The following is a 16,857-nucleotide window of genomic DNA, read 5'->3' as shown; positions in this document are numbered from 1 at the left end:
TTTCAAACATGTAGATAACTAGAACAGCAAGTATTTCTCTGGTATCTTGCTGATACTTCCTGTTTGCTAATTTTCAGGAAAAAATCCAGCTAGAAAATAATTCCTGCCCAGTGAGAGTCTGTACCGACTACTCAAGTCGCACACCATAAAAAACATGGCAGCAAACAGCACTTTCAGCAGTGAAACAAGGTCCTAGTGATACAAAAAAAAAACAAACCACCAAATATCTCTTTGACTAGAATATCTCTATCACAGCTTTTGGGTTCAGAGAATAGCTTTGGTTAATAGTTTATCTAAAATTCCCAAAGGCAGATGCTCCTACACTCTCTCCACGTAGTGGCAACTATTACAAGTTTTACATTACAAAAGACAAGGTATGTCCTTTGCAGCTTTACCAAAGTTATCTACAAAATCCACCAGTCTTACTGTGGGGTTGCATTTTGAGTAATATTCTCAATGAAAGGCGTTTCCAGAAGAAAAAATAAATACAGTTGGTTTTGTAACTGAAGACAGGATCACAATGAAGATATTATAAGAAAACCAATTTAAGGCTTAAAACAGTTTCTTATCTTGCTATTCCTAGTTTTCAAGTGTTTAAGCTTCATAACTGAATAATTTACTTTAAACTTTTTTTTAAAGTTTCTCTAAAGGATTTTTTAAAAATATTAATCCTCATTTTATTCTGTAAGCACATTATTCCCACAGACAATAATGGGACAATTGTTGAGTAGAACACTATTCACTAAAAAGAAACAGAGCCTCAGTTAATGAGATGTGTGGAACAAAATATTCAATCATCAATGTTTAACCTGTATTTGCAACACTGAAAGCATCACTAATGAATACATAAAGTGTTTGTGGAACCATGGATACCTACATGAGAATAACTGAGCATGTTTATCCAAGACTACCTTGCAGGCCATAAAAGTACTTTACTTTATCAATAAATGGACTTATGAAAGGGAAAAAATGCTGCAAGCAAATTACTGTTCCATCCACTACAATATTCTTTATGATAATTTGTTAACACTCTCACCAGCCATGCAAGGAAATGATGGGTGCTTTTAATCCTGATTTTGAGAGAGTGTATCTATACAAGGAACATATACAGAAGTTAAAACACTGGCCAAGTGCTCCTAATAGCAAAGCAGCTATCATACCAGAATTTCACCTCATGTCCCCATAAAGCATCAATATCAATTTTCAAAGTAAATCCAGTTTCATTGGAAACAAATATAAAGTTTGTCTGTATATTTCTTGCTGATTTTAATTCAAATTACCAAGAAACTCAAGACTTTATACCCAAAGATGAATGAATTACTCGGTTGTGCATAATGAGGGGTTAAAATAAATTACTTCTATCACTCCTACCATTCCAAATTAAGCTCTAGAACTAATTGCTTAAAAAGCAAAAAAAAGAAAACCTAAAACAAAACTGTGGCATTCACATTTTCTGATAAAATCCCTTTGCCCAGGATTTTTCTCCTGGGAAGCTGAGACGCCTCAGAGAAAAGGAAAACAATTCTTATCTCATTTGCTTCTCCTGTGTTGTGCTCACACGTGGAATGTGTTTGGAGATTGTTTACCCACAGGTGATTGTTTCATTGGATTGTGGTGTGAGTTGTTTGACTCTTTGGCCAATTGGGGCCGGGCTGTGTCAGGACTCTGGAAAGAGTCACGAGTTTTCATTCTTACCTTTTTAGCATTGAGTAAGTATCCTTTCTGTATTCTTTAGTATAGTATAGTATTCTTTAATATAATATAGTATCATAAAGTAATAAATTAGCCTTTTGAGAACATGGAGTCAGATTCATCATTCCTTCCTTCGTCTGTGGGGAACGCAAATACAATACAAAACTACAAAAAAGTACATTTGTGAAAGCTACTTAGAGCAAACCTGCACATTTTGTGTTGCAGTACTTTGAAAAGGAAAGTATTTCCTCCTTACAATTCCACATTTTAATTTAATAAAATCGTGTTTCCTCCTAATCTGGGGTAACATTTTTCAGTGCCTTCCAGCACATTAAGAACTTCTTTTTCACACGGACGCTTGCTCAGTGTTGCACAGACAATGAAGTGGTGTCAGAGCTTATCATTTAAAAGGAAGACAAATGACCACATCTGATATCACACATGGTTTCCTTGGGATATCTTACTATCCCCCTCTGCAAAGCCTAATAAAACCATGTATTACATTTTATTTTATGTAATTTTCACAATCAGGCCTTGGCAGTGATGACTCATTCTGTTGCAATGAAACCTGTATGTGTTTAATCAGAAATTATTTTATGTGGATTCATCCTTGCACTCAGGATTTAAATGATACAAGACTGATCCTCATTATACTGAAATTACACTGGTGGAAAGAAGGATGAAATCGGGTACCCAACCATTTCCAAAGACATTTAGAGTATATCCTAGACATATTCTTAGTCATGCACAGATCCCTCATGTATTTCTAATCAGTCAAAAGAGACCAGATTCTGCCTTCAATTACCACAAGCCTGGTCCCCATGTGTATATTACAGTGAAATCTCCTTAAGATATGTTCCTGCACATATTAGTGATTCTCTCCCAGCTCATATGCCTACCACATAATCTAAAATATGTTAACAACAGATAAAAAAATCTAATCAAGAAGATGCTAAGGCAACAAGAGTGGCTTGGTAAATAACAAAAAAACTGCACTTCTATTGCTACTGACTATACCAAACAAAAATAATTGCATTGAAACCTGGTACTGCGCTTGAAATCTAAAGAGTCTCGGTGATTGTCAGGTAATTAGTGATTACTGATGATCATCTTACTGCTACTAGTCTGTAAACAGAAAAAAATGTATACTTTTCTTACCATCTTTCTTATAGAAACAAGACATCTTGCTTTATTAAGCACATTGATTCAAGCAGGATGACAATTTGGGTGTCATTCCCATTTTAGAAATGGAATAAAACCACCAGTAGCCTGTGCTGCGAAAGAAGCAACAGATCACCTTAACGAGCTCATGTCACAAGCCCTTGCTGTATTGTTGTGTTTTTATCTAACTACAGTCTCTTCCACAATGACAAAATATTCACAGCACAAATTTCAGAAGATCCCGGGATCCACAGCTCCCAGTGCTCTCCACAGTGGGAAGGAATTGGCAAGATTGGCAAAGGAGCGCAACGAGCGTGTGGCGCAGGCATGAGTCACACGCTGGCTTCTCTTCACCATACTGTCTGCAGATTTTTGCTGACTCCTCTTAGTTTCTAAAAATGCTGTTAAGCTTATGTTTTGCAATCTGTGTACATCCAAGAAGCACAGATCGTGGGGATTAACTTCTTCCAGATCTCCAGATCAAAAGTTACCAAAAGAAACAGATATAGTGGTTACTTTTCTACAAAGATTCTATTAAAAAAACACTTTGAGAACCAGGTAAACCAGAGGTATCATCCATCCAGGAAAGGATTGGCCATGCAAGTTTCTGAGGTAAAGTGGGAATATAGCAAACACACATCTTAATAAATTAGGCTTAACAGCTTAACAAGACTTTTCAACTACAGAAGGCTTCAGAGGCGTTAGCTAACAAATTAATCTTGACAATAAACGCTTGCCTGACTAAATGGTAAGATACTGAAGTTCCCTACTTTACTGAGAGAAATTAATATCGAAATCTAAGGTACAAAATTGGAGAAATAAGGCGAGGCAGATAATACTAAAGAGAGACATTTAATGATAAAAAGTTCAGCCATGGTACACACAATTCAAGAAGTACATCATAGGAAAAAAAAAGAATATTTGTGATTCAATAAATTAATATACTGCCTATTTTTTGTCTTTTTTTCCAAAACTGGTGGCACTGAATTAATCTCTAAGAAAAGTGTCAGACCAAGAAAAACTTCCTTTATTAAGAAACACACACCCAGCTAATCAACCTGACACGGGATTCTTTCAACAGAAGATGACGGTGCAAGAAGGTTCATTGCTCAATACACTTCATTTTCATCCCTACAGGGATGATTCTTCACTTTGACATGTCTTTGAAAAAAAATCTAATTAACTTGTTACACCCATAGGTAAAAATATTAAAATTACAAGTGACGCTAACAGAAAAAATGGATTTTCAATACGTTCTGCAGAAACTACTCTACTTATGAATGAATAGTATATTGTGTATTATATTTTATTCTACTTAAATCAACTGCAAGAAAACTGCCATGTACTGCCAAAAAAAAAAAAAAGGAACGCCTGCATTAGCATCTGCATGAGAAACCACCACATTTCTGGATTAAACTCACAAAACGAAGTTTTAAGGGCAGAGATTCCCCAAGCAAAGAGCACTGCCTCCCAGTATAAGGCTGTATTTAGGATCCACAAGACTTCTACCAAATAGACTACCCCAATCCACACTGGGCAAAATGATTACTGCGAGGCATCATTTAGCCATTTACAAAATAAACCATTTTCCTCAACACTAGTCCACATCAGAATATCACTAGTTAAAAGTTGCCTTTTAGTGGACTGTTGTAATTATCCCTCAACATTTTAACTGGTCTCATGGGACACTGGATTTACATGTGCAGGAGTGACCTGTAAGGCTCAGGGAAGGAATAATAAGAACCCTAATTTTGTAATTCATACTTCCTGTCATCTCTTTTTCATTACTTTTCTCCTTCCTGCAGTGTTGATAACACAATTCATCCATTTCAGACTGCAAAATGTTTCACTTCAATAATCTTTGACAAAAACAGCTCCCATGACTCAGTTCCCTCCTATGAAAAAGGTTGGAATTTCTAATCAAGAGTCAACACATAACTAGTGGGGCAAATTTCTGCTTATTTCAAGAATGAAGAAAACTTCCCTTCTACTGTTTTTTTAAGACTACCTTAGTGTATAAAGAAAAATGCAGCACAGTATTAATAGTGACAATTTGGAACAGTAGCATGACTTGATTTAGGTTTTAATATTGCCACCAACCTTAGCCATAGATATTTTGTAAACTTATTTTTATGTCTACCTGGAAGGATATTTAGTCCATGCTATCAAAATATAATAAAAATCCAAGTAAAAGGTGGGAGAAATATCACTGGGGAACATTTTAAGCTTCGAGGCCAGTCTAATGGGAACATGAACAGGGAAAATAGGAACATTTCCGTTCAAATATTGTTTGGATGAATCAAGTCTAGCTTTTCTCTTTTAAATAATTCACATATAATTTATCATCTGATTGCTACAAAAACTAGACTGTGGACTCAGCAACTCCTTTGTGCTCTTACTTACTTCTCAAATCAGGCCAAAAATGAAGCAGATTTTATTATAATGAATACATTTGAGAGGCTTTGCCCACAGATTTCAACTGAAGCATTTTACACAGAGAAAAATCTAATCTATTATGTACCTCCATGTTACACCTAACAAAGGCTGTGTAAAAATTATTCTTAGTTCATATGATCAATAGGACACTTTTTTTTTTTTTTTTAAATCATCTTCTTTCTGCATTTCTGGATGAACATTGATGGTCCTGGAGAACCAAATGAAATTTCAAAAAAGAAAAATTCTTAAATCACTACGTAGAATATCTGTTACAAAATCAGACTAGAGCTCTTACCCTACTACCCAGCTCTCAATGAGAGGGAGTGAGAATCTAATTTAAAGAGGGTGAAAATCCAATAAATCACTTTTTGTAATAGTCAGCAATACTACAACTTCACATTCACATTCTGTGGTTATTTCAGGCCTGCCTCAGATTAAAAAAAAAAAAAGTCTGATTTTGAATTACTGTAATTAACTGCAAAAGCTTGCTGATTTGTTGATGCAAAATAATGTCAATCATTTTCATAAACTTGTTAGAAACTTTGTAAATAAATAGGAAAAAATCATACAAGGAACAGAAATTCACTCTTTGTAATCAGTTTGCTGTTGGCATGCAGAGAAAGGTATTGTAGGGATGGACATTAGCAGAAACCATGGTCCTCTCCCTGCCATCATTAGTGTGACATTCCCAAACAGTGAGCCATCTCTTGTCACAGGGTGGCTGTAAAAAGAGAGTCTATTTTACATTTCACCCTGAAAACTTAATAAGTCTGGGAGGAAGGAGGAAAGGAAGGAAGGTGTGAAACACTGAGTTTGCTTAGAAGCAGAGTAGGTCAAAAAATAGTTTGGAAAACAGTGGAGAAGGGAAAGAAAAATCCCTCTTGAGCTGAATAGCTGCAGGCACATGCCATTAATTTTAGCTATTAAAAAGTGCTGAAATGTATTTTGAAAATCTTCACTCTTGCAGAGATTTGTCTGAGAGCATCAATGGGACTTCTTCATTCCAGGGTACAAGCACAGTCTGGCCCTAAATGGAGAATACACAACCCATGAACATTACTGAAGCAGAAGTGCCGTTGACAGTAATTTTACTATCAGTGCTATGTATTTTCACAGCACTACTGTGTGCCTTACAAGGTACTTTGTAACATAAAATCATATTCTGCAAACAATATTCAATCCAGTTCTCCTTACTATTGGAAATCAGGAGGGAAAGAAGAATCATAACTTCCCCTTAAAGCAATGACCAATTTGCTATAGTAGGCAATGGCACAACTGATGCAAAACTCAGCTCTTGGTCTGATCTACAGAACAGAGAATTGCCCTACGCATGTTTGAGGCAACTTGAGTGGGATCAGGCTCTGTAACAGATTCTGCAAGAGAGATAAATCAGAACTGTAATCTTAAATGCAAATCATTTAAGTATTCATTGATACCTGTCTTGCAGCAGCTGTAGAGGGAATGAAAAAGCTGATGCAGGAATGGGCCAAGAGAGAGAACACACAGGCACTAACCAGGGCTGGGGGCACAAATGCAGTTATTGTTTTGTACTTATTTTTCTGCATTTACAAGGTGCTAACTCTGGGTTTTTTCACCTGAACGCTAAGGACACTGAGCTGTCATTCTTTCTATCAAGAAGCCTGATTCAGCAGCTGTAAAAGATGTAAATTAATTATGGTGTCTGGCTTTACCAAACTGTAGCTATGGTCCACTAATTTTATTCCAGGGTTGGTTTTGGGTAATTTTTTTCTTCTATTAAAGGAAGAAAAAAATTATTTTATTAACAAAGTTATTTGTCAACAAGGCACTAGAAAACAAAATTTTCTGCCAGCAAAAATATCACCTTTTGTCACAAAGGTCTTTATGAGTACTCTAAACACAAAATGCAGCTTGAGCATAGGGGATCAAAAGCCCAGGTACTGCTGCAAAGAAACACAAAACAGTCTGGGGCTCAATTCTACTTCTACTATGGTCAGCAACACAGAGAATGAGTCATTTTTCTCTACTAAAATGCTTGTAAACTGCAATTCCTATCTCACAGAGGTTTAAGTCAAATATTAGTCTAGAAGATAACACTACCTTGGATACGGGAGTCTCGCAGAAGGCAAGAAAGGATCAAGGCACAACTCAGTTACCAGTGGGCAACCAGAGTCTGGGTCATTTCTTCGTTACAAGACATTAAAGCAGTAAGAATTTGACCATGCTTCCATCAATTTAAAGTGTTCTGCTAGATAAATATTTTTAAGATCTGTACAACAGGCCTTCTATTTAACAATGAATACATTTCAGGCTAATGTGCTGCCAAGCTCCAGCTCTCTTTCTAGCAGCTGAATTCTTGGATAAAATCATTCTGCAGGGTATGAGCAATGCAGTTCTGAAAATAGCATCACTGCAAATGAAAGATGGCAAGAACTTCTATAATGCTGATTTATTTCAATGAAATTTCATCTTTTATTATTAGTATCTATTTTTATGTTTTCAGTGGATTTTTCATACTTAATAAAATGTAAATCTATAGAATTTGTTCATTCTGAGGCTTCAGCATAAATACCTAGGAGGGAAACAAAGAAATTGCCCATTCACAATTTACATCATAAAATAGTTAAAACAGAAAAATTCTTTGTGAATCCAAATAATTTGCATTTATCACCACCATATTTACAAGAACATTAAAAAATGAAAACAAAAACAAACAAAAAACCCCCCACCACACAATCAAAAAAATCCCACCAAAACACCAAAAATAAACACCACCAATCAACAAGCTGTTTCACACTTATTCTAAGTATGTTTCCACTAGAAGAATGGATTGGAACAACACTCTTTAAAATATCTTTGGGTTTAAGCATCTTGCATAATGCTCAGCATTTAGACATGTGCTGAGAAAACACTAAGGGGTGATATTGCACTTCCCTGATTCTAAGTAGATTACATCTTTTGGCTCTCCTTTCAATTCACTGATATGAAGGTATACTTCAATACTTTATTTTTTTCCTAATAGTGAATATTTTTAAGTAGGTTGAGAAAAAAAAAAAAAAACAATTTTCAAATGAGAAAGAGACTGATATTTTATAATCCATTAATACAGCAGTCTTTTCTAATTAACATCAGCAGCTAAACTGGCATTCTTCTATCACAGACTATAAGACATAAATGAGATTTTATGCATATGAGAGGTCTCAAAATCCCTAAGTCTGACAGTAGAAACAGATGAAAAGAAAATATCATAAATGTCATGTATTTAGCTTTGGTCATTGGTGCCACACAGAAAATTATGCTGAGACCAAGCCCAGCCACACTCTCAGCAGGACCTACACTTGTTAGGTCCATGTGAGGAAGCCAAAAATATGAATGTCCCAGTTGTGCAATCCCTAATTCATATGACTCATACAGACTTCCCTGAGTTGTCCTAATGACACCAAAACAGTAAAGATGATTCATGCAAGTGAAAAATGGGAATACACAACTTCTTTTCTAAAAATGTCCTGCCTGCATACATATAGATATATGTTCATATGTATACTATTTTTATCTTTATATTATCTTTATCCACCAATGTTTTACTCCAATTTATGTAAGTGGCAGATCTGTCCTGAATTTAATATTTAATGTAATATGTACATACAGAACAAATGACTGAGGAGGAAAAAATGTTAAAAGATAAAGGAAAGAGAGAAAAGGAGTTGCAAAGGAAAATTAGAGGGGGGGGTAAAAGAAAAGACATGAAGATATATCCACAGTGATGCAGTATTTACAGAAACAGTCACATTGATTTTGAAAGGCTTCATTTGTAGCTTTATAAAAATTAATATATGTTCAGTTTGTATTTTTTTTCTTTTTTAATCAGTAGAAACAGGTTTATTATCAGAAAGGAGAATGTGTATCTTTATGTAGTACATTACTCTCTATCAGTAACAATATCAACACATGCTGTGCCAAAAGGATATTCAGGAATTACAAGATATATTAAACTTAAGACTATCTGTCTTGATGCAGTATAGACAAAAGAACAGAAATAAACTGAGCCCTCTGCTATCATTATCAGGCAACATACAAACCTTGTATATTTTCCAGTATGTTTTTTTTTTTTCTGAAGTCTGTACAGATAATAAATATATAAATATATATGGCTACAAAAAAAGAAGTGCTTTGCATAATGTGATGGCAGTAGTGGTTATAGTGCCAGGAGTACCATATACAATATTCTCATCTAAATATCTGCTGTGTTGCAGGTGTAATTAAAGGACTTGGAGTTGCTGTGTTAAAAGTAAGACCATGGTACCTTGTACCAACAAACAGATCCCTAACATATGACACAATATCATACATTTAAATGGAATGCAATATGCATCAATCAGCAGCTAAGCCTTATGGCTCAGATCAAGACACAATTACTACTATACTTTAATAGTTTATTAAAGGACAGTCTTCAGTATTTGCAGTGAAATATTTCAACACTGGAAGCAAGGAATGCAATACCACCTGCTCAGATTTTCAATGAAAGATTAATGCTACCATTTCATACAACACAAACCTGCACCTGAAATTCTCTGTATTTTGCTTTGTAAATATATCAGGGCCTTTTTACCTTATCCAAGAATTAAAATTAATCAAATTACTGGCATTCTATCACACAGGCATTGCAGAAACCTTCAGCATTTCTTGCTAAGAATACTACATGCTTCTATATTATTGTATTGGTGACAGTGACTTCTGAATGTTTTACTAAAAGCACATGTTAAAATTTATTAATGCAGAAGAAACAGATGACTGAAGGAAAAGTGACTGTACAATAATAAGTTGTAGAAGAAACCATATACTCTACATCCCTGAATATGCCCATTTTTCACAGCACAGCTAGGAAATCCTGCTTCCTCAGACCAACTTTTCCGCTAAGAGAAAAAACAGACTGAAAAGAATGGGGCACATAATATCAGCAAACCTCCAGTTCTTCAATTATTCATATCCTTTCTTTCCTTTATCCTCCTCTCCCATTTTTTATTCCTATTTTTAATATCCTTAATATATAATATCTTTTACATTAAGAGCATTTGCGTCACTTCTCTTTGTTCTTTCCCATTTGAAATTTTTAGTAAGAAGTGAAACACTGCTGTCAAGTCTTAAAAAAGAATAGGAAAATTGTTTTCTCCTTCACCTGTTACATCATTACTTTTTGCTAAGCAGCTCTCCCTGCATCAACCTGTTGTGTGCTGCCTTCTAAACAAACTAAGCCTTGCTTGCACTTTGATGCCATTTCAAAGGGGGAACAGTACTGCGAAGGTTGCACAGTCTCTACAGATTGTTTCTGCAATATTTCAACGGAATAACAATGAGGGAAAAAAAGAGCAAACAGCAAGTAGATTGTGCAGAACATGGAAATGTTGATGACTAACATATTCTGAATTACTTTTTCATAGGTATAGTTATAATAATAGTTTTATGTTTCACTGTTGTCAATTTCTATTACCATGACTGTCAATAAAGGTAAATTTGGAAGGAAATTAGCAAAAATAGATGGGGAGACAAAACCAGTTTTAAAAGAATATCACATAATCTTATGTTAAAAAACAATCTGAAATTCTATTTGAAAATATATATTCTTTTTATGTGATATTCTTTTCATTTCACTGGGTTCTATTTTTCTTTTTCTTTTAAACCCAGATATATCCACATAGAAGATAAACTGTAATTAGTTGTGTATGATAACCTTATCAGCTTAGTGAGAAACCGTAAATATCAGAGCTCAAAAAACCATAAATACAGGAGCTCAAACACAAGAAAACAATGAATTAATAAGCCCTGGGTTTGTTTGTATTTTGCTACACTTGCTTCTACATGGCTCGTCTTTATACACTGCAACACGATGATGTTTTAAAAGATAATTTTCCCTACAATGGAAGACTGTATTTATTTAACTTAGAAGATACTAAGTGTATCTTAGCATCTTATCTTTGTATTCCTTTCATTTAACAGCGCCAGCATCCCTTTGAGTCTTTCATAATGGAACCGATACTCAGAACTGAATCCAATTACAAAAACCTACCAGCAGTACTAATTGGCGAAAATGCATTGCTGGTAATTACTGCAACGCATCCTTCTGCCCAGGATGAAAGACACCAATAAATTCTACCCAGTGTTTAACAATAAGGAAAGACTACCATTAGCACTGTTTTTCTTATGTAAAATGCATTAAAGTGAGTCATCCACTTAAAAGTTACCTACTGGTAGCTTTAACCCAGATTCGGGGACTAAGGTAAGTGTTTCAAAAAAACCGACCGAAGAAAAAGAATATAAAAATCATGAGGTGAGATAGGAGAAAAAGAAAGAAAACACGACCACATAGTGCTTTGTCGTGGATGTATTTTTTTTTCCTATCTGTAGGCGAATCTTCAGTATGTATTGGCTTCCTTCTGCCTTTCTTTTATGTCATCATTATTATTTGATCTTTGCACTGCTCTGGGCAACACTTTCATGCTAATAATTCTGCAGCGCTTTAAAGATTTCTATCTCAGGGCCAGGCAAGGCACCGAGCTGCGTGCACCGCGAGCATCCTTCAGCTCTCGCGAAGATATTCCTGAGGAGTAACGATCTGCAAGGCCAAGGCTGAAGAAACACTTCTTCAGCAGCGTGGCTTCACGGGTGCCAGAGCCCCTCCGGCGGAGCCAAGCGTGCGCCCCCGCGGACCCCGCGCAGCCCCGAGCGCCGCGGGTGCGCTGAGCCCGGCCGGGCAGGAGGGAGCCGGAGCTCGGGCTCGGAGCTCCCAGCCATGCCCGCCTGCCCCGCTCCCCATGCCGGCCGCGGAACGAAATCCGCCTTCCGTGTGGATTTTGATCAAATTGCCAAAGTTTTCAGGTTTTTTATTTTTTTTATAAACAGTGTTGAAACTCCATCCAGGCTGGAATAACCTCTGTGGGAGGAAGGGGCGGACTCTGTGTAACTCGAAACTTTCTTCTCGACAAGGATGACCTGCCGGGGTATATGTGGGAGCCGCTCCGGAGCGGCATTCCTAGGCGAAGCCTTTACCTCAAAAGTCCCGCCGCCGGCCGTCACCGGAGCTTCCCCCTCCCGGCGACCGCCCCGGCGGGACCTTCAGCTACCCTGACTCCTCTATGCAAAAGCTGCCGAAAACCTACATTTTTTTTTTCCCCCGATCTTCACTTTCGCCCGGTCTAACTTGATTTCCCTTTGTATTGTGGCTGTCCCTGGCGCCGAGGAGCGCCCCCTCCCCGGCCGTGCCCCCGCCCCGGACCCCCGGACCCCGCTGGGACTTACGTGGTGGCCGAGGGGAAGGGTCCCTCCGAGGAGAGGTTCATCACCACGGACTGGAAAAGTGTCAGGCTAAAGACCAGCAGCCAGCCAGCAGCCATCTTCCAGATCGAAGATCGATCCCCCTTCCCCAAGTCGGCGAGACGGCAATAATAATAAATTCAATTATCGTGTGTGGAGGTGCGGGGGGGGCCGTGGTTCTTTAAAGCCTCCTCCGCTCCCCCCACCCGCCCCCTCGCAGGAGGCGCAGCCCTGAGATGCGCGGAAAAGCGGGAGCGCGGCCGAGGGTGGGGAGGAGGAGAAACGATGGAGATCTGTGGGTGGAGTGGGAGAAGAGGCGAAACAGAGAAAAGAGAGCGAGCGAGAGATACTCCACTCTCTGCTACTCCAGCAGCCGCTCCAGCTTCATCTGATCCGCCGCCATCAGCGCTACTTTTGTAACAGATCCTACTCTGCGTGCCTGTGGGCGCGTCCTTCCCTGATTTATCCCACCGATTGCAGAGCAGAAAGAGGAGCAGAGAGGCGGGCGGGGTGGCGGCTCCTGGAAGAAGAGGAGGGAAGCAGGCGATAGAGTTGGAGTCGGGCGGATCGCAGCCGGCTCCTGCCCTCGCTGCCGGCGGCGGGGAAAGTCGGGGCGAGCGGCGGGGGCGGGCGCCGGGCCCTGCGGCGGCCGCGCTCCATACAAGGCGCCCAGGAACTCCCGGCCGGGCCGCCCCGGGGCCGCGCCCCGCCCCGCGCAGCCCGCACGCTATTTTTAAAACCGCTTCGTGCCTTTTTTTAATTCCAGCCCCCTGCTCCCTTCTCGGCGGCGGCGGCGGCAGCAGCAGGCCCGTGTGCCACCAGTCTGGGCTGCGATTTAAATAGGTATTTCATGGATGTAGCTATAAATGCCGGCTGGAGCAGCGCCGCTCAGCCCCGCGGACCCGCCCGGCCCCCGCCCCCGCCCTTCGCAGAGTCCCGGGCCCGCAGCGTCCCCGAGCGCCTCCGGGGAGCCGCCCCCGGGCACGGCCGGGGCTCCTCGGGCTTCACCCCAGCCCCGCCGCATCGCTAACCCAGTTATGCGTTTCAGATCCCTCTGGAAATCCAGAGGAAGCATTCCCTCTCCCCTCCTTTCGTTTGTTCACGCACACCAGTCTCTGTGGCAACTATACGCTCTCGGTATAAATGTAGAAAGTAATCCAGGGAAATATTTCCTAGCCTCTTTGTTAAAGCAGTTAAAAGTTCAGGGACAAATTTGATTTTCTTTTTGATCTGTGGGCTGGTTTTGTGTGTTTTTTCTTTGTATGTGCTTACATATTTATATTTTAATACATTTACTTAGTTCAACAGGTGAAAATGAAAGAGCAGACCCAGTATTCATTTTGTTTTCACATCCTTTGTATTTAAGGATCACATCTTGGATGTATTAACTCACAACAATTTCTATAAAACAGGAAAGTGCTCATCTCTATTTTAGAGGTGGTGAAGGGATCAAAAACTGAGATGCACAAATGAAGAACTGAGTGCTCACATTGCCCGGGCTCAAAGCCAGCACGATATTTCAGTTGCAATCTGTAAAGCATGCAGTCACTCATCTACATTGTTTCTGGATTGGAGCAGGCACTTGGGAGCTCGTGGGAAGAGCTCCCAGTTGTCTTCACCCATCCACCTACCTATAGGTACGTACGATTCATCAGGGTTTGGATGCAAGTCTGAAATAGCATTTTGTAAAATGATTCTGCAGCCTTTAGACTCAAACAGTCTGAAGAGTATCTATAGCTCGGCTTTTGTTGGTGTCCATAGGCCTGTCAGTTTTGCCACATGAAGTGGCACCTCTTTGGGTACTTACCTGTAACTGCTCAGCTGAGTATCTCTGCTTCCCCACAGGGATGTCAAGGGTACCAGCACAGTCATGGCCCTGTGGCACAAAAGCCCTGCTTCACATGAGACATACTGTGAGGAGATCTGGGGTAGAAAGATGGTAGGGAATGGATTCAAGTCTTGGAGAAATGCACAGAGGAAAGGGGCTGGAGATGTGAACTAGTTGCACAAGATGTGAACTAGTTGCTGGAGATGTGAACAGGTTGCACAAGACCATGACAACTTTACTTAGATAAAGTAATTAGATAAAGCGCCTCATTTTTGGGCTCTCACACTAAGAGTAGCATTAAATATTGAACAAAATACTGATTCTACTCCTTGATAGGACTCTGAAGTTTGGCTCAAGTTCATGCCTAAACTCTGCTGAGTTACCAGGAACCAGATGTTCTTCAGTTAGTTGTACCCCAAAACACCTACAGTTTTGCAGTGGGCAGCACAGTAATGGATTAACACTGGCAACAGCCCTCCAGAATAAATGGGAATGACCCGCCTGGCTCCTTCCCCACCTGAAGGATCGAGCCTTTGCCCATCTCTTCTCAGCAGGAAAGTGTTCATGTTAAATTCCCAGCAGTGCTGCCCCCAAGGGCCAGTTGAGCAAGCTGTGGGCACTGAGCTGGGAAAGAGGTGTTCTCCCAGGGGATATCCCACTGGAGTGGGCTAACAGACAAGTTGGTGTGGGAAAGAGAGGGCACAAGTAATTGTGCAAACACCCAGAGGAAATAGTTTCAGTAGGTGAGAATAAGCAAGACCATCCTTACTCACAAGTACCATTTCAATATAATGTAAAGGAGACCAAAAGATCAGGGAGTAAAATAATAAATTTATATTTAATATAAAATAATGATAATTTATTATTATGGGATAATAAATAATGTAAAATAATAAACAATGTAAAGTAATAAATAGATAACTAAAGGGCTACACAGGAATGTTTCTTTCATTTCTTTCAAATGCTTATAGAGCTTCTTAGGGCAGTAATTATAGCTGCAAATAGTTCCAACAACAGTAACACATGGAATGACAATGGAACTGTGCAATGCATGGGTTGCTTGACATCCCACCTAGTACTGTAAGGTCTGGATTAATCAGTACTAATACACTGAACAAGTACTAATACACTGAACAATAGCTGAAAAGTGAAAAAGATTCTAGAGGAAATACTGCTATGATTTAAGTATTCAAAGCTTGCAATCTACTGTGCTGTTTACAACTGTATAACAAGACCCTCTGCAAGTTAGTCCTTCTGTGAGCAGTGTGAGTGCCTGTGGAGCTCCCTGCAACTCAGGGATGAAAGAGAGAAGTTATCTATATGAGGCTCCATCATGGAGGAGAAATACACAGGTTAGCTCCAAACAAGCTGGTTGAGGTGTGGAAGAACAGCCAGGGCTGGAAAATGGAGCTTGACAAGGGCTGTGGCATTCTGGAAAGGTCTGTGGTAGACAACTCAAGATCAACCTGCAAGATTTTCAGGATTTACAAGTAAATTTGAGCTGAAACCCAGTTTTGAAAAAAGGTGGAATCAAATAACAGTTCTCCTGTAAAATTAAGTGAGGCTGGAAGTCAGGTTTTGAAGTTTTGCCTTTTTTTGAATCTGAAACTCAGGAATACAATGCCAGCCTGAGGCGTGGGGTAGAAAAGAAAGCAGGACTTATTCCATGAACAATTTGTTATTTACTAATCACCCAGTCTTTGGTTCACCTAGTTATTTATGGCCTAAAAATTCATTAATTTTCCAGGTATTTAATAAAGATGCAGAATGTTTAAAAATGCTGACCTCATCCTACAGCTGTGTATGGACATGAGTAATAGGCCTCAAACGAGTTCCCACTACCTTCAACGAGAAAGTGTGATTGACATAAAACATAAAATTAGCAGAGTTATGTTAGTTAAGTTTCTTGGTATGTCTTCATCCTCCCATAATGCAGAAAAAAGAAGCACAAATGTAGTTCCATCATAAAGTTTTAGAAAGCCATTCAAGTCTCCTAAACAATCAATTTCTTTACATTTGCTGATTAAACTATTTTCTTATATAGTCACTATTTTAAATTCATGGCTTGTACTTCACAGTAACATTGCACTGCAGAAATTCTTGTGATTTATCTGCACTGAGATTCCTAAAGATCTATTACAGCAGACAAATCTTTTTCTTTAAGCACTTAAATGACAAACAACGAAAGTAAATCTTTCTTTATACTTACTTCACTTCATTCTAAATTTATTGCCTGTCATAACTGACTGAGACCTTTCTGTGAAGGAGCACAGGAGCAACAGGTATTGATATAATGAGGCATCTTACAGAAAGTTTGCTGTGTACTTATTTGGTAGACTGGGCAGGGTTAGGCTTGTGGTTGGACTCTTTCCTTAAAAGATCTTTTCCATCCTAAAATTCTGTGATTCTATTCTATGATTCTACTGAAAGTATTGGAAACCTTTCAACTGACC

The 16,857-nt window shown here is 39.1% G+C and overlaps 1 protein-coding gene across 10 annotated transcripts in view; it reads right to left on the bottom strand.

Annotated features, from left to right (window-relative positions):
- The window catches only part of CACNA2D1 (calcium voltage-gated channel auxiliary subunit alpha2delta 1), a 361,055-nt gene extending 348,283 nt beyond the window's left edge, over positions 1–12,772 (bottom strand). For 9 of the 10 annotated variants that reach the window (XM_038153955.1, XM_038153956.1, XM_038153957.1 and 6 more), the window contains exon 1: positions 12,562–12,772. In XM_038153955.1, coding sequence (XP_038009883.1) covers positions 12,562–12,656 — 95 coding nt within the window. In that variant the 5' untranslated portion in view covers positions 12,657–12,772. The remainder of the gene's footprint in view (positions 1–12,561) is intronic. The other variant, XR_005258952.1, reaches the window with a different exon arrangement.
- Positions 12,773–16,857: the final 4,085 nt, after the last annotated feature.

The sequence above is a fragment of the Motacilla alba genome, chromosome 1A, assembly GCF_015832195.1.
Source record: "Motacilla alba alba isolate MOTALB_02 chromosome 1A, Motacilla_alba_V1.0_pri, whole genome shotgun sequence".
NCBI classification, from domain to species: domain Eukaryota; kingdom Metazoa; phylum Chordata; class Aves; order Passeriformes; family Motacillidae; genus Motacilla; species Motacilla alba.
The sequence above is the reverse complement of the archived record's forward strand: the minus strand, read 5'-3'. Positions and strand labels throughout refer to the sequence as shown.